The 18,196-nt window shown below is 42.3% G+C and overlaps 1 protein-coding gene across 4 annotated transcripts in view; it reads left to right on the forward strand.

Moving 5' to 3' along the window:
• The window catches only part of TSPAN5 (tetraspanin 5), a 169,860-nt gene that overhangs the window by 118,797 nt on the left and 32,867 nt on the right, over positions 1–18,196 (forward strand). For all 4 annotated transcript variants that reach the window (XM_072755590.1, XM_072755592.1, XM_026015605.2 and 1 more), the window contains one exon: positions 17,847–17,897. In XM_072755590.1, coding sequence (XP_072611691.1) covers positions 17,847–17,897 — 51 coding nt within the window. The remainder of the gene's footprint in view (positions 1–17,846; positions 17,898–18,196) is intronic.

Genomic DNA, 18,196 nt, shown 5'->3' on the forward strand with positions numbered 1-18,196 from the left:
CCCCCTTAAATTAGGCACACCATTATTCTATCTTGCCGTTGTTTCTTTTTCACGTTTTTATATTAGGAAGTCTAGTGTTGGCATGTTCTCAGCCCCCCAGTGATAATATCTGAGCTTCCTCCAGGCTTGCTTTCTCTGGGAGCTCTGGGCTCTTCACAAATCACACCATTAGCCCTCACAGTAGCTCCCCGAGGTAGGTAGGATCAGACAGAGTGTCTGGGTGTGGGAACAGGAGGGCTGGAGGGAGTATCTGAGGAAAGCAGTAGGTTACTCCTTTTATGTTAACACTACTGCTTTAGGCAGACCTCAGCAAGTGTACCTATTTTCATATTTTCTTCAAAGCCTTTTGCAAGTGATAACAGTCATTAACTTCATTGCTGCAGAATGAAGTAAAAGGGATCCTAATGTAGCTATTGAGAAATAAGAACCTTCACTCAAATCTTTTTTAGGGTCATTAAGAAAGAGCAGTTTTAACTGTTGGTTTGGTGTGATTTTTGCCTAGGATTTAGAGTGTATTTAAATTGCTCTTAAATTCTGAAATTGAGTGATCAAAAGAAACCCCTCTAATAATGTAGTTGTCTAGTCTCTTCAGTTTAGCCGTTTGAAGGTGCAAGATTAATATTCCTAAAGCTCAGCTCTGATCATTTCAAAATTTTGTTTTGTTTCTTTTTAAACATTATAAGCTTTGAAGTCAAAAGACCTGGCTTCATTTTATGGGCCAGTTATATAATCTGTCTGATTCTCACTTCCTCCTCTATGGTGGAAATAATAATACCCACTTCAAAGGGTGATTGTTGCAATTAAGCGAGATCATGTGTGGGATGCTAAGCACAGTAGGTGTCCGTAAAACTAAAAGTCAAAAAAGCGGAAAACCTGTAATGACTTCTCTGTACCTACAAGTGTAAAATTAAATTCTTTTTAATAAAAAAAAAAAAAATTTAAGCAGACTCCACACCCAATGTGACCTTGAACTCATGACCCAGAGATCAAGAGTCACATGCTTTTACCAACTGAGCCAGCCAGGTACCCCCAAATCCTTGGATACCACATTCTAGACCCTCCACAGTCTGGCCTGTAATAACCTAATAACTGAGTTGTTCATTTCCAGCCAGATAGACAACTTCACTCTCTTTTCCATAAAATAAAATAAAGCAATGGTTTTCAAACTTTTGACCAAGACCCTCAGTATGACATATATTTTGTTTTAATTTTTAAAGATTTTATTTATTTATTAGAGAACATGTGCGAGCATACAAGTAGAGGGAGCAGCAGGCAGAGGGAGAGGGAGAAGCAGACCCCTCACAGAGTGGAGAACCCGATTTTGGGCTCAATCCCAGGACCTGGGATCATGACCTGAGCTGAAGGCAGATGCTTAACTGACTGAGCCAGATTCTCTGACATATATTTTACATATGAGACAAATTTCTTGAAACCTTCATCTCACCTCATGAAATACATCCTGTTCTGTTTCATTGAGGAAGGAAATTCTGGTCTTGACCCATTAAACTGCTACCAGCAGGTTTTCAGACCTGGTTGAAAAACACTGATCTGGAAAGGCTCTTCATCTCCATTTCTTGAAATTCTACTCTTCCCTCAAGACCCATACCCTCCCACGAAATCTTCCCTCATCTTGGCATCTTGTGACCTTCTCTGAACTTATCATTTTTCTCAATCTCATTGATGGCATTTACTGCAAATTGGCTTTTATGTTAATTATTGATTTATAACATTTCTGTGACTAGATTGTAAGTGCCATTGGGCTTGGTCCCCATGGTCGTTTATCAACCTGTGCTGGTAGGTAGTGCGGGTCCTCCCCACTGAAGCCCTCTGAGGGGTTTGTTAAGAAATCATGTGGTGTCTTGGATGCTGACCTTTGAAAGCCATAAAATCAGTGCATGTGTGGGGGTGGGGAGCTTCCTGCTGTGACTGCTGCCTAGATTGGCGGTTTTATCAGTTGGGCTGCCTCAGATTCCTTGGGTATCTGGAAAAGAATGCTATTAGGTTGGGATTGTAATTCCAGCTTCTAAATACAGATTCTCCATTTCTCTTTTCCTGACATGACTGGATCTCAGAGGCTTCTTTCAGTTCCTACGATATGTGAGCCAAGATAGTAACTGCCTCCTCCCTGCTGAAGCACAGCCTGGGATCTTGAACCCTTGAACCTTTGCAGCATGGAACCCATAATGATTTTAGCCCAGGAGATCTGTTATTTTATAACACCAGATGTTTTTAGATAGGTTTCCGTGTGTGCTCACTGCTCTGTAGACCCTATATGTGAGGGGAGTTATACACAGTATTGCTCGTGTGAAGCCTTTCTTCTGTAAGGAAAAAAATACCATAGAGAGCAGGATAGAATGTTGGTAACTAAACCCTTTCTTTCACATTTGGAGCCCAGTTTGGAGATCCTGACTAATGATGAGATTTAGAGAAGTGCAGGACCCAATTTGTGTTTACACAAATTATCTACCCAAAGGTCGATCTCATTTAAAGGAACTGATTTAATTTAGGAAAGTTATTTCTTTCTCTTTTAAATCTAATTTCAGAAGCTTGACTGAAATGGTAATAGATACCAGAGAACTGATATCTGCAGTAAAGTAAACGAACAAATCTAGACACCGCAACATCAGTCTTGGGACAGTGATAGATAAAATACATTTCAGAAATATCTGGGAAATCATATACTTAAAAACAAATGACTCGTTGCTGCTTGCTTCATTAGATGTTAAGAAAACACACTGATAACAGCATAATAAAATCCAGTTAAAGTTACGGATGCACAGTTTTTATAATGACTTTCTTTTTAAAGAGACTGATGGACCTTTAGGTTTCTATAGAAAATCTGTTCATGCATAGGCAATTTTTTTTTCTCTTTTGAGCACCAAACACTTATGGGGACTCATGAAATGAGTTTAGCTTAATTTGGTGCTCAGAAAATTTGCAGACACACTTCCTGATTTAGAGTCTCTCCCATCCAGTCTGCCTTTTAGCAGAGCTAAAATGTGTGTCCAAAGAAGCAGGATTTGTCTCAAAGGAGATTTGGAGAAAAACTTCCTTCGATATTTAAAGTGCTTGACAAAGTCATGTTCACATGGAAGTCAGTTTTGAGATGAGGAAGTTAAAATCAAGTGGCTTACTTTATATTACTGGCTCACAGCCCATCTGATAGGATTGGCATGGAGCACTAATTAATCACCCAGGGTCTCCTCATTCACTAATCACATGGCATGAAACTTCCCTGCTGGCTGAGGCTCAAGGGCAAACTGTGGGCTTCCAGCCAGCTTACTTTTCATAAGCATTATGCTACCTCTGTAAATTAATGTGAACCTAATATATGCTGTCAGTGGTTTACTTTCCCATGGTGACCCTCTCTGGTTAAAGCAACTTTAAATGAAATCGTATATGGAGAATGAAAAGTCCCTTGCACAAGGGTGGGTGGGGGGGGGGAGGAAGATTTAAAATCCTCTTTGTAATCTTTTTTCCCATGGTATATATGATTTTGGTTCTGATAAAAATCTGCTGGATTAAATAAATAATGCACAGATGATATGATAATTGCCTTTTCTGAAAAGCCAGCCTAGATGGTACTTTTTTCCATGATATTTTAAATTGCAACAATAGTGTGTTTATCGAGTCCATGCTATGTACAAAACACAGACTTTAACTTATTAGTTCTCAGGTCAGTCCTGTGTGGATGCTATTACTGCCTCCATTTATAGGAAAGAAATTGAGAGTCTGTCAACTTGTCTAGGGTCACATCCAGTAAACGCTGGGGCCCGGATTTGAGCCATGGTTTGTGACCACAGGGTGTGCTCATTGGATTGTCTTACTATTCGTGATTCACTTGGTCCCTTTTAGCTTGAGGAAAATATCGTGGTCTTAGTCTTTAAAGGTACAATTCCTGTTTCCATATTGGATTTTTACATTCATCTGAATGAATCATTTTAGAAGCATGTTGATCTCTAGGACATTGTTTCATGTCTTCATTTTAATATGCACCTTTGTTCAGAGAACAAAAAGTTGTGGGCATCTTTAAGCCAGAGGAAATAGGTACAGCTTATTCATAAATCACTCACGCTGTTGTTCATCTTAAGACACTTCCAGACAATTCTAATAGAAGAGGAAAATTCCAGAGAGCACATACATGGATCATTTCCAAAGCAGTGCCTGTTGAGAAGCCAGCCTTCCATCCTGAAGCTGTGAATGGTTTGGCTGCAGCTTGTCTTATATGTAAATTAATTTCCAAGAGTCTGGGTAATAAACTGTTATATAAAAGAGTGATTTGTCAAAACCCATTTCCCTTGTTAAAAATACCTAACTAGAGAGAACAGGTTGATATTTAATGGTTTATATGGGTTCTGTGTGAAGCCAATACTTTTCTCCTTAGTATGCAGCGCTGATGTTCTTGGTTGAAAAGAATCCATTCCATTTCTTTTTATAGTGTCATGAAAAGTTGGAAAGAGGAAAAACTGAGCTGAACATACAGAATAAATAACTAAATGGTGCCTTCAGTCCTGCCCTTTTGTTTTCAGACATTCTCCCTCCCCATCCTTTGTGAGTCATTGAGCCAGTAAGACTGATCAAAGATGCCTCAGTGTATAGAACATTTTATGTGGAGGTTTATTTGTCATCCACAACAAAGGACTAATTGCCTCTAGGCCTTCTTTCACATGATAATCAATGGATTTGGATCTCCTGGGTGTGCTCCATGTATCCTGCATTCATCTTCCAAGATGTTTTAGGTTTTGATTGAGTATAAAGCATCAAAAAGATGACGTCAACCCAATAAAAAATATTAAGGGGATTTTAAGCATGAGTATGGAAATGTAAAATGTTCTTGCTCAATTTGATCAGAATTTTAACTTCCGTGATAGCTATTCAGAAGGCCACATAGCATTTCTAGGAGGAAGCATGTTTCTCAAATTTTAGCATTTCAAAAGGCCCACTGGGAGAAAATTGAGTTTTCATTTTAATATGAACTTGAGGTTTTCAGAGATGATTTCTTGGGTGCCTATGTTACTAATGTTATCAATAAGATTTTATTCTAAAGAAACATTCTGAATTCTGACAAGGAGTAGTATGCTCTGCACAGTTTCCTATAGTGACTTTGCCTAAATGAGGTGTGTGTGTGTTTGCATGCGCATACCATGGGGATGGATAGGTTGGGCACTATCATTCTGCTCATTCTGTGTAATGTCAAAAGAACTGCAGTTCCCTTCTTCTGGTGTTCTTTAACAAGTATTTCTAACTAAGCTTGAGTGTTTACTAAAATTAGCCTGAAATATGCAATAATTTCTTAGGAGTGTTTTTAGTATTTATAGTCAAATGGGAATACTTAAAGAGTTATACATTGACTAAAGACATCTGTTTAGTAACAGTGACTTTTTCCCCAGAAAATGTAGAAGTGTCATTGTGTTTCTTAGAAAAGAAAGTAGATTATATTGGCAAGACAGGAGAAACAACAAGATTTTAAAACCTCCAGCTATGCAGACACAGAGAGTATTTTGCATTAGGTTAAAAAGGGGAAATAAAGTACCATTGCCTCTGCCTTCTTGGAGCTGACTTCCAGTATGGCAGACCAGTGAGACATGGTGCTGGACAACAGTCTTTTGGGTGAGAGGGAAACTCTAACCTCTCTTCTGTAAAACAAGAGCACTGAATGCCAAGAACTGTGAAGGATCTGAGATGTTACCCTACCTGCCAGCTAACAAGTTACTTTGCCACAGTGTCATGGATGCTGACGGAAACACGAGACTCCTAAGTCAGAGATCTAGGACTTTATTAATCACAGCACTACTAGTAGCCAGAGTATCAGTATTTTACATACTCCTTTCCTGAGCCCCAGTTTCCATAGGGTGATGCAGAGGAGGCCAGTTGACCACTGTTTACATAATGAGCTGTGTTACAGGAGAGGATCCCTGAATTTAGGGAACCCAACACTTTTATACTTGGCAGTAACCCTGCCTAAAACTTTGCAGGATCTCTGTAAGGAAACACTATCTCTGTCTTCCAGGGCTGTCTGTTATACAAATTTCCTTGAAGATAGTCTGGAATTACAAGTGAGTCATTTGTTACAGTCAGTTCCTCCCCAATCCATAAGAAGAGCAAAAACTTGAGGAAATTTTCTCCTAACACAATATTCTGGTAACATACCAAATAAGCACAGATTCCATGGATGATTGGTGTGTGCTGATCCTTGAGGGCTGCATAGGCACCAAATGACATGGTGAGAAGCTACAGCATGTAACTTATCCTATGGTTTTAACAGATGGATAAAATGTGATATTTTCATTACATTAAGTATCTACATGGCATCTCCTTTTCAAAATGCCTTCCTTTGTGTTGGATCACCACAGTCCTATGTAGCTAGGGCAGGTGGTAGTATTATTCTCCATTTACACTTGAGGAGACTGTTCAGTTACATGACCAGATTTACATAGCTAGTTAACATCCCGGTTGGCACGAAATCTGGAGTTTCCTGACACCCAGTCTATTGGTCTTTGAAGCACATTGCCTGTTCCCTTGAGTCTTCTACATAAGGCGAAGGACGTTACCGGCCATCATAGAAGTGACTCCAGACCAGTCCCAGGTTCCTCTGTGGTTGATGCCAAACCTCCTAACTAATCTTGGGGGCTTGCCCAGCCACACCAGGCACAAGGGATAGTCTGGTGATAGTGCCGGTGGTGTCCAGAGTCAGGAAACCAGTTTGAAATAAGGACAGTTGCTTTCTGTAATCCTTTCTTGTTGTTTTAAGTTGTATTTTCCATTTAATTAAACATGAGCAGTTTCCACTGTTTTAGCCTTTCTCTGGCAAAAGACTTATGTATAAGTACTTGTGATGGATTCTCCCTCTGCGGGCTTTGGTGATGCCTCTTCCTTAATTCCTGCTATCCCTCTGTCTCCTTCTTTGCCATCTCCCTTTTGGGTTCCTTCTGTGTACCTTCCCATAAATCTTAGGGTTCTCTAGAACGATGCCTTGGCTCTCTCCTGTACAAACTCTTTATATGGCCTCAGCGATAACCACAACACTTACCGAGCTTGTTCTATGAGCCAGGCACTTTGTGAAGCACCTTGGGTACATCATCTCATTCAATCTTCCCAGAGACCCTATGAGACGGATACGGCTATTCTCTGTATTCTGTAGGGAGGAAGAAATAGAGAACTGAAAGGTTAATTATTTGTTCAAGTCTAACCTAAGTTCTCCTTAGAGTGACCTTGCTGACTGGCCGCTTGGTCCTCCTGTGTATGTGCCAGGACATTTTCAGATGAGTACTTGAAAGTGAACCCTAAAATTGATCTTGATTCTTTCCTAGTGTTCCTAACTTCAAACTCGATGCTATAGCCTTCTAGCTTAAGTTAGAACCCTGGACATTTTCTTAAATTCTTTTCTCCATCTCCTGCAAGTAATTCCCTTGTTCATTTGACAGATTTTTAAGATCCACAGTGAAGCACACATTGTGTTAAGTTTGGGAGCTGCAGAATGAACTAAAGAGACAAAACCCCCTGCTTCTATGGAGGTTGTTTTCATAGAAATGAATATCCCCCTTTTCTAGATCTGGACACTGAGGACTAGGGAGGGTAAGTGACTTGCCCAGGGTTACACGTTTAGGTTTCAAACCCAGGCATTGTGATTCAAAGAACCATAGTCTTAACATTAACATCCTCAGCTTCCTGTCACAATGTCCCGTAGAGTCTTCCCCTTAATCTCTTCTGTATTCATCCCCTTGCCACTGCCTTTGCCTTTGGGGCTGGTGTCCTTGTCACCAGGATTACTGCAATAGTCTTTCAATTTGTGTCACCATCTGCAGTCTTACCTCCCCTGAGTCTGTTCTCTGTGCTATACAAGAATGATTTTTTCTAAAATGCAATCTGATCCTGTCACTATTTCTGCTAAGACCCTTGGTTGGCTTCACAAAGCTTGGTGGTGCCTCAGTTCCCCCAAGACAGCCTGTGGGGACTGCGCCCCTGCTTAGCAACCTCCATCCCAAAGGTTCTCAAACTTTACTATGTGTCACGGTTACCTGGAGGGCTTGTTAAAACAGGGCTTGCTGGGCCGCACCCCCAGAGTCCCTGATGCAGTAGGTCTGGGGCCACCTGCTAATTGCATTTCTAGCAAGTTTTTGGGTACTGCTGGATTGAGACCCACACAAGGAGGAGCCCTGCCTGCTAGGGCCTGGCCTGACCATCCCTGCTTCAGCCCTGGAAGCTCTTGCCAACACTGAAGAACATGGTCTTTCAGGCTCCAATGCTTTTGCACAGGCCGCTCCTGCCGGAGGTGGTCTTCCTGTCTCCTTTCTTCTAGAACACAGTTCAAGTGTCCCTTCCTAGGAAGCTTCCTCTGACCCCTTGCTGATCCCCTAGCCCCGCCTGTGTTTCCATGGCAACATATGCCTGGGAAGGCTCCCTTGCCTGGTTCCCTGTGCCTGGTGTGGTTTCACTTGTTTGTTTCCCACCCACTGCCCCTCAGCAGTTAGCTCCTTAAGAAAAGAGATCCTCGGTTATGTTTTCCACCTTTCTATGCCTCGCGCCTAGCACAGCACCCGGGGTATGTTGAAGGTACTTCATAAATGAATTATATAATTCGACTTGTGCTTTAAAAAAAGAATAATCCTATTTTAAGTTTCATCTGCATTAACCTTTAAATCTTGCCCAAGATGTTGTTTAAAACCTGAAGATGTTTCACCACCACACAGTACACATCTGAGAGTATTAAACTTTCAAAGCTGCCGTTAGCTCGAGCTGCGCAGCTTGGCTGTTTAATACAAACAGCAGGAGCTTATTCCCACCAAGGCCGATGTTTGTCTGTAGATAACTTCACTTCTCATGCCTATGGTTGGAAATACTTGAGTTATCCCTCAGTCCTCCTCAGCCTTGAGAACATCTCTCTGGTCTGTTCTTAGCCTTGGTTTTATCTAATCAGGGGGTTTCAGATGGAAGAGCCCAGGCAATGTAAGCCTTGCTTTTACTGAGACAAAGATTAGTGAGCTGTAAATTTTCAGCCTCCCTATTTCAGAATTGTGTAGCTTAATCCCTCACGTTCCTTTCTAAGTGCCTGCATTGCCTGCATAATTTCCAAGAAGAATATAGGTTTTATTGCCTGCATAGCCCTCCCTTCCCAGCTCACGTTACTAGTTCTTGCCAAGATGCTAAGTTCCAGACTTTAACAAAGGAATTTCCGAACAAGATTGTCCCTGGATTGTAGACATGTCTTTGAGGGGCTGCTCTGGCCTTCTCTTGGTGCCGTACAAGTTCAAAGGCCCTTTCTGGGAAAACAGAACATATGAACCACAGGAGAGGCTCCTCTCCTGCTCCCTCTTACCCTTCTTTCAGGCTCTGCCCTGGTATTGCTTTGAGAACCGTTTCTTGTGCTCTAACCATAGCCTTTTGCTCCCAGAACTCAACAAGCAAGCAGAGAACAGCTCTTTCTTTCATGGGGATGGGTAGCTGAATTATGTGTTCCTTCTCACACCAGGTGACAGCAACTTTCCCCAGTAGTTCAGAACCACTAGAGCTTCTACTCAGTTATTTGGAAAGGAACAATCCCTCTGCCTCATCTTTACTAGTCTCCAGAGCACCATCATGCTCATGCCTGTTCTGCACTGTTCTGCATGAAGGATATTAATCTGGTCTCTTATTTATTGTCTTAGGACTCTTTTGGTTACAAGTAACAGAAAGCCCCCAAGGTAGCTTGGGCTGAGATGGGAGTGGGGAGATGTATAACAAGGACCTAGGGCCCTGCTTGGAACCTGGGGTCAGGAAGTGCAGCCAGGGCTCCTGGTGATAAGGAGCAGAGAGTGGTCAGGAGCGGAAGTTACCCCGGTCTCTCCCCTCTTATCTATACGTGATACTTTTTCCACCATACCCCGTCTGTTCTAGAATCAGGGAGACTTGGACTGACAAAAATCACTGTGTTTGGTACCTGATTCCTGGGGAAGAGGGACTCTGTCTTAACTTAGTATTTGATGGATTGACTTTTCCTGAGCCACATGTCCCACCTTGGTCTACTCATCAGTCTAGAGAGGGTAGAGTGGGAGTGAACCCACCTTCATGAACCTGGATGCAGGGGTCCATCCTGTGGGTACATTGGGAGGGGGTACATTGAGAAGCTAGCCCCCACCTCAATACTGGTTATAATTTACATTCCACATTCTTGCAAAATAATTCTATTTTTAAATATGGGCACAATGAAACCAAAACCCTTTTACAAAGGATGTAATACAAAAAGAGTGATAAAGTTAGGGAGAGGGAAGATGCAACAAGAAGCCCTGATGGGAAGAAACCTATTTAAGCGTGGGATTTCAAAATTAGTAGGCTTTTAAATTCTGGGTCCGATTGTACCCCAAATTCCTGAGTCAGACTGCTAAGATAAAAAAAGATTTGAAACTAAGCATGATGTCAGTATTCTGACTAGAGTTTCTTAGTTTCTTTTAAATGCACAGGCATGCTTGGATATGTTGTTCCCAGAAGGAGCCTCCAGCTGGTATCAGGGGAGGGAGAGGATTAATGGGAGGGCAGTGCTGCTGCCCCCTTCACCAGCACCTGTGATCTGGTTAACACAGCCCACATCACTTCTGCTGCCGGAGCGCAGGTTATGTCACCCCATTACAGTCCCCTGTGTGGGTGAATGGCAAAGAAGGGTCCACGTGGCGGGCGGTGCAGAAGTTCAAAAGAGAGGGGCTTCTGATCACTGTGAATGATGAGGCTTTCTCATACTTGGAGGAGGCCGGGCTTCATCTGGATCTGCAGTATGTCTGGGCAGAGGAGGCAGGCTGAGAAATGTGTGAGGAAGGGGGAGGCGCTAATACCACAGCAGGTGCTGCCATTGGCTCTTGGGACGCCACCCAGTCTCACATGATCACGTTGACCCCATAGTCATTTTGCTCATTTCCTTAGGTGTTCTTGTTATCTCCATTAGATAAAGGAGAAGCTTGGGGCTCTAGGAAGTCAGGAAACCCTCAAGTGGTTCTTTATCTCCCAGAGGAGATCCCAGTCATCACAGGGGCTCCAGAGCTTCACCCCACCTGGCTCCTATTATTTCTGCCACAGGGCCCAGCCAAGCTGCTGCTTTGCTAGCAGTCTCTCCACACCCCACTCCCCCCCATATCTACCAGCCAACTCCTTCATCTTTATGTATTTTCTTATGTGCAGCTTTCTTATTGGACACCTGCCTTGGCTGCTCTATTTTAATACTCTAACACCTTGTTCCACCTTGAGCCCCACTTTAGTCCCTTTATGCTGCGCTCCTTTCCCACAGGGCTTCTTCTCTTTTAAGATTCTATAGACTCTTCTCACTTACGTTTCTTTTTATCACCTTAACCTCCCTGTGTAGCTAGAATGTCAGCCCCGTAAGAGCAGGCACTTTTGTCTGTTTTGTTTCCTGATTTATCCAGAACCCCTAGAGCACCTGCCTAGCTCGTAGTAGATGCTCAAAAAATACGTGTTGAAGGAACGAAGAGCCTTTCCTGAGATGGCAGGACCATGGAGCACGAAGCGGGGCTCAGCAGGCTGTGTGTGTGTGTGTGTGTTCGGGTTACGTGGAGGCCATTCGGGCCCAGCAACGTGAGAGAGGGTGACCCCGGCTCAGATGGGGAATGTCCTGTTTACAGGTTTGAGCTTTATCTGTCATGCCATCTCATCCTGAGCATTCTGGACAGTTTGGATGCACCAGATGGGACACGGGGACCTGGTGGCAAAATTGGGATTGACTTTCTGTGTATTGACTTTGCTAGCAGCCTGTCCTTACTTCTTTGACGTGGCAAGAATTATGCCCAAAGGCTTTTTCTTCCTAAACTCAGCCCCTGCTGTATAAAGACAACGTGTGTTTTGTTAACGTAGGTACTTAGCACACTTGTGGGGACTGCTCCGCCCACCCGTCCCTGCCAGAACTGGGTGTTGGTCACACTGCAGTGTCAGAAAACATGTACTAAAAAGTACCTGTGTTGTAGTTTAAGGAAAATGCATTTTTTCCCTGAAGGCACTCTTTTCCTCTCTTCTGTGCCAAATGTTTTCAATGAATCTCTCCTGTTTATTCAGGCAGAGCTTAAAATTTTTTTTATAACTCCATCAGAATGTTGAAGGAAGAACAATTCCTTCCATTGTTATTTAGGATAATATTTTTGAGGCTCTCATTTCATTTGGGTGAGAAGATTGACCTGATCTTTATTTTCCTCTGTCATGTTTACCTTGCTGTGTCGTTATTTTGAGTCTGTTCATGGGTTGCTGGGCAGATGCCATTGACGTAATTGTTTTTTTAAAGCAAAGAGGATTGAAAATGTCCATTTAAGAGTTGACTGTGACCTTTAATGTACACCTGTACATAAATAACTGCTTCCTTTTATGAACAAAAGTGGGGGGGGGGTAGGCATGTGTGTATAGAAGTTAAATAACTTATTTTTTTAAGTATACAAGCTGAAATATGCTCTCGAGAGAATTCAGATAGCAGCCAAAATGCCATAAAAGAAAGCTGTCCTTCAGAAATGCCACTAGATCTTAAGCTAGTTATGAAATTGGCACCTGAGATTTATTTGTTAGAGAGGACATAAGATGGATTTTCAAGAGCCATGGTCTCCACATAGAAGGTGCCAGAAACAGGAGTTATCCTTAACACCCTCTCTTTCTCTCTCTCTCTCTCCCCTTCACCTTTGCCCTTTCCCCCCACCGTATCAAGCCATCACTGAAAAATGTCAGTTTTACTTCTAAATAGTCTCAATTCCATCTTTTTCTTCACATTTCCATACAGGACACGATCAGGTTTTGTCTGCGTGACTAAATCTGATAAAGGCCTGTGTCCTTGCCCCATCCCAGACCACTACGCACAGATGGTGCTTAGCGGCTTCCTGTCCCTCTTAGTGTAATGACTGAACTTCTTAATTGCCTCTTGGGGTCCTGCATGGGCTGGTCCATGCTCATGTCTCTAATGACAGACTTGCACTTTTCCCCTCTTCTTCACACACCAGTCATACCAGTCACCGTTTAGACCTTTATCCGTGCTGTGTTCCTCTCACCACAGAACCTTTGTACATTCTCTTTCTGCTGCCTGAAGCACTCTTCCTCTCTGTCTTTGCCAGTTTAACAATTTCTCATCTTTCAGACCCTGGTTCCTACATCTCTTACATATGAAAACCCTCGTGGACTGCAACGTGGGTCAGATCTTCCTCTTTCGTCTGTATTGGCCTTAGTTTCTTTTCCTCTATAGCACCACCAAGGGCAATTTTGTCTTTTATGTTTTATTTGATTAAAATCTCTCTCTCACTGGACTGTATACTCACTGGGGGCAAGGACGGTATCTGTATTTATCACAAGAGAAAAGTACCTAGCATAAAGTAAGAACTCAAGAATATCTGAAGATTGTAGATGGATGGATGAGTGGCTTCTGAAGTTATCTCATACCAGTTAGAACAGGTTACTCTTCTACTTCCAGGATGTTGGAGGCTCAGCTAGCTGGAACTGAAGCAACAGCTGGTGGAAGATCTTCTGTTCATGGTCCCCAAAAGGGGGCAGATGTGTCCCTCCTGCAGAGACGCCCCGTTGCCCTAATCAACCCTAGGGCCATTTTCCTGAGTGTCAGCTCTGCTGGCTTTCTATTCACCCCATGCCCAGCTTCCGTCAGCATGCTACTCTGTTTCCACCTAGTGCCATTCTCAGTTCCAGTCAGGAATACACACCTTTGCCTTGGATGTCAAGAAATTAAAGGGGCGATTTTGAGTCTTAGGACAAGCCTTCCAGGAAAGTACTAAAACACTTTGAGCTTGGGCTGAGGAGTCCGCTCTCCTAAGCAACACAATTTAAGGTTTCTAAGGGCTGTTTCCTTATCTATATATTCTAATTCAGAATATCCCAAGTTTATAATTTCAATATATAATCAATAAAATAACTAGTGATGAGGATTTTCCATTCTTTTCATTTAAAATCCAACGTATGTTTACATGTACTAGCACAGCTCAGTGTGCACTAGCCGCATTTGGAATGCTCAGTAGCTAGTGGCTGCTGTATCAGACAATGCTGTCTTAGTGAGTTCCTAGAAAACACAGTACCTAGTTCATACTTAGCATTTAACAAATATTGGCAAAATTACTATTACTCGTTTTAAAACCTTAAAAATTGGGCGGTCAAAAATTTGTACTGCATGTTTGCATATATTGCCATGTGGGGAGAGGCCTCTGATCTGTTGGGTTTTTTTTTTTTTTTCTTCCTCTTTCAAAGGAATGAAGAGTTGACCTTGAGTGTTCTTCCCATTTCCTGGAAGTTGGCCTCAAGGTTTCAGAATGAGGTCAGTTTGGTGGTTTACAGTCAACTTTTCTTCTGGAGGTGGGAAAGGGGAAACACAGCATGCCTCAAGTGCTGCGTGCCTGTCTCTGTTTTTTGGCTCTTTTCTGTTTAATTATTTGAAGCTGGAACAACTTGATTTTAAAACAAAACATATGGGCTGCGAGTAATTGGGAGGACATTTGCTAGTGATGTAGCAACGAAGGTATGCGCACTTGAGGCCCTGGCCCCGCGCTGCTTGCTTACTTAGGTACCGAGTGCTTTCCTTGACTTCACAGTCAGTGTTTTTTCTTCAAATTCTTAAACCTTGTATGGAAAGTCACAGTTATAGCAGGAAGTATTAGAGCAAGATGGTAGAGGAAATTGTCCGTGAGTTTTCTTTAAATTCTGATTTTTTTCTTCCTTTCCTCTCTGTGGAAAATCAAAGGTTTCCAGTCTGTTTATATGATTTGCAAAGAAGAGTTTTCAGAGTGCACAGAAGAGGAGGAGAGCTTCCTACAAAGAGGAGAAAGTTGTATTTCTCTGTTCTTCTATGCCACTCCGTTGCCCACACGCATACAGGAATTTCTGATCTACACCCAATCCTTATGCGAAGGCAAGGTTCTCAGTGTTTTTAGCTCTTCAGAGTCCACTTTGCTTGCTGCGGGAGGAATATATGATGTCCTCATATCACACATCATTCTAACCTACATGCTTGCACTTTCTGTCTCATGGGGGGAAATGGGAATTTCTAAGGACCGGTAAGAATGTGTACGTTGATGTTACTAATCTTCTCTTGGTTCAGATCTCTGCTGCTTCACTCAGTAGCTATGTGCTTCTAAGCAAATGAAACTCTGTGAACCTCATTCTTCCCTTTCTTAAAATTGGGTTCGTAACAGTGCCTATTCCAAAATACAACTGTTGAGAAGCCTCAAAGAGACACTGCATATACAAAGCTCTAAGCACGGTGCCTGGCCAGTAATGAGAAGGGATAAATGTTAGCAATTAGGCAGGAGCCCTTAGCAGGAATGTGTTCACTCAAGAGAAACAGCTGGCCGTGATGTTCTCTGCCACGACATCCTACCCATTGCTTGTGGTGACGGTCATTAAGTACAGCGTTGGCGAAAATGGTTGAACATTTGTGCATGAAGAGTTTTAGTTGTTAGAAGGTGAGGCATTTCACTGAGCTAGGTTTCACATCAGTAGTTGTGAAGCCAAGCACTCTGATTTCGAGGTCTGATGGGATGCTGTGTATGCACTTGTCACTTGTTACCCTTCTGTGCCTAGGACCTGAACATAGGAAATTCACATGCTGAATTGCTCTGTTTTTGTACTATAGAGTCCCAAGTATCTTGGAGTCATTTTGGGGACTGGTGCATTTGTCATTTTCCATCAAAACCATAGAGTGACACAGCACCCTGACCAGGGCCGTAGAGAGGCAGACCATAGTTTTCTGTAGGGATGTTCAAAACAACAGCTCTTTCTAAACCCTTTTCAAACCTCTAAGAGCAAGAGGGAAAGGTAGGGGGTCTTCTGTTTTTTGCCAATCAAGGACATGCTGGAGCTTTTGTGATAGGGGTTCAAAAGGTATTGCCTGTTATCTCATTACACAGTCTGATAACTGGCGGGAGATTTCGGAAATTCTGCTTCTAAAAAACACAACCAGATTTTCTGGGCAGTCAGCTGGCTGGTTTTTCAGTCCTGCCTTTCCCCTGTGCTCCTGCTCTTTCCCCCAGTCCTCCTAGGATTGATAAGCCAATGCCCACAAAGTGTCAGCAACCCCCTGCTGTGAATGAAGACCTTGCCAGGTAGACAGCTCTCAGATTTCCCCAAAACTGCAAAGAATAATCACCCTCACGCTTGTTTTCTCTGCGCGCCCCTCTCAGTGGACAGCTTTCCTGACATTTAACTTAATCAAGATGTTAGTAAAATAAACAGGGTGCACTGCTGCCATCAGATGGAAACTGCTCGTTAACCTGCCCGCTCTCTTCACTTCAGCATTTGGGAAGGAAATTCCGAGTTGCTATTGGTAATGAAGATGAAGAATAAGATGTGTCTTTCTTCATGGCCAATTACACTCAGTCCTGACCACTTAGCTCTTTGTGGGTGGACAGCCCTGTACAATGTGTCATCAAACATGTGACACCCAGATTACAAGACATGCTGTTATTTTAGGTAAAGTCAAAGGGAAAAAAAACTGAGATACTATCAATTTTAAGACCTGTCCCAACTTCAGACATGTTAAGATGTGGGGGTGGGGGGGGGGGGAGATGAGTATCTTAGAGCATGTGACAGTGACAACCAACTAAAATGGAGAATCCCCCTGGGTACTGCTTGGTCCCCCATCCCCACTCAACACCTCCACTCAAGCTACTGGGCAGCACTCTGGGGTGTGTGATTGTGTAAGAGGCAGCTCTGTGTTGGGTTCTCCTTTATCTCACTGTGGTGTTTGTATGTGAAGTTATGGCGCTGAGATGAGAACAGACCAAGCCGTGGAAGCCCCCTAAAGTACGATAGAAGTTATTTAAGTTTCTGAAAAATGGAAGAATCCAGGACTTTTCTTTGGGTCACATTGGACTTGCTAAGATTCATGTTACCTTTTGAAGAAGTGGTAAGGAGTATGTAGAGGCCTTCCGCATGCCGTATTGGACCTGGACCAATTCTCACGGCCTGATGGTGTGGAGAGAATCACTGGCTCTTTTACATTCATTTTTTAGTGAACACTGGGCTTGGATTTATGGGGGTAGGTGCTGTGTCCTCTCTTACACTGAAAGGCAGCATTAAACATTATTAATAACTTCGATTTTACTCAAGGTTCTAATTTTTATTCTTCATAATATCAATGACTTCGAAGCACCTACATGTCTCCAACCCTTCTTTTTAAAAAAGTTTAAAAATTTTTATTTTTCCGCTTTATTGAGATATAATTGACAAATGAAATCATATTTAAAGAGTAGCACATGATGATTTGATATGCATATACGTTGTGAAGGAATTCCCCACCCTGAGTTAACATGTATCACCTCACATAGTTACCTTCCTGTGTGTAACATCATTTCCATTCTTTTAGCGGAAATTCGATTTTACCAATATAGTGTTACCAACTGTAGTCACCATGTTTACCTTAGATCCTCAGACCTTATTCATCTTAAGCTTGTACCCTTTTACTAACCTTTTTCTATCCCCCCACTCCCCAGCCTCTGGCAACCACTTTTTTACTTTGTTTCTAGGAGTTGAATTTATTTCAATTCCACATGTAAATGATACTGTGTTGTTTATCTCCTCTGTCTAGTTTATTTTACTTGGCATAATACCCTCCAGGTTCATCCATGTTGTTGCTAATGAAAGGATTTCCTTCTTTTCCAAGGTTGAGTAATATTTCGTTGAATATGTATAGCATGTTGTCTTCACTCAACCCTTCTTAATGCTTAATTTTAATCAAGATGATCATGGTGTTTCGTTTTCTGTTAAGGGCTGTTATGACAATACTACTTCTCAGCCAGATAAAGTGACAAAAGAATTGGTTTCAAACTTTCTTATTTGTATCAGTAAAAACATGGCATTTACTCTTTTACTTAACACCCCCTTTTTCTTTTTTCTTTCAGTTTTTGGGAATAGCATTTCTTGGAATCGGACTGTGGGCGTGGAATGAAAAAGTAAGTTGAATATTATGAAAATGCACACATTTTGGTTGTTTAGAGGCTGCATGTTATGCTACATGTTGTCTCCTTTTCTTACAACTACAGAGTATGAAGAAACATGGTTCTTTAATGAAAGAAAGTGTTCTTGGGAGATAAGTCATATATTTTTTTAAGGTTTTATTTATTTATTCATGATAGACATAGAGAGAGAGAGAGAGAGAGAGAGAGGCAGGGACACAGGCAGAGGGAGAAGCAGGCTCCATGCCAGGAGCCTGACCCAGGACTCGATCCCGGGACTCCAGGATCGCGCCTTG

The sequence above is a fragment of the Vulpes vulpes genome, chromosome 4, assembly GCF_048418805.1.
Source record: "Vulpes vulpes isolate BD-2025 chromosome 4, VulVul3, whole genome shotgun sequence".
Lineage (NCBI taxonomy): Eukaryota > Metazoa > Chordata > Mammalia > Carnivora > Canidae > Vulpes > Vulpes vulpes.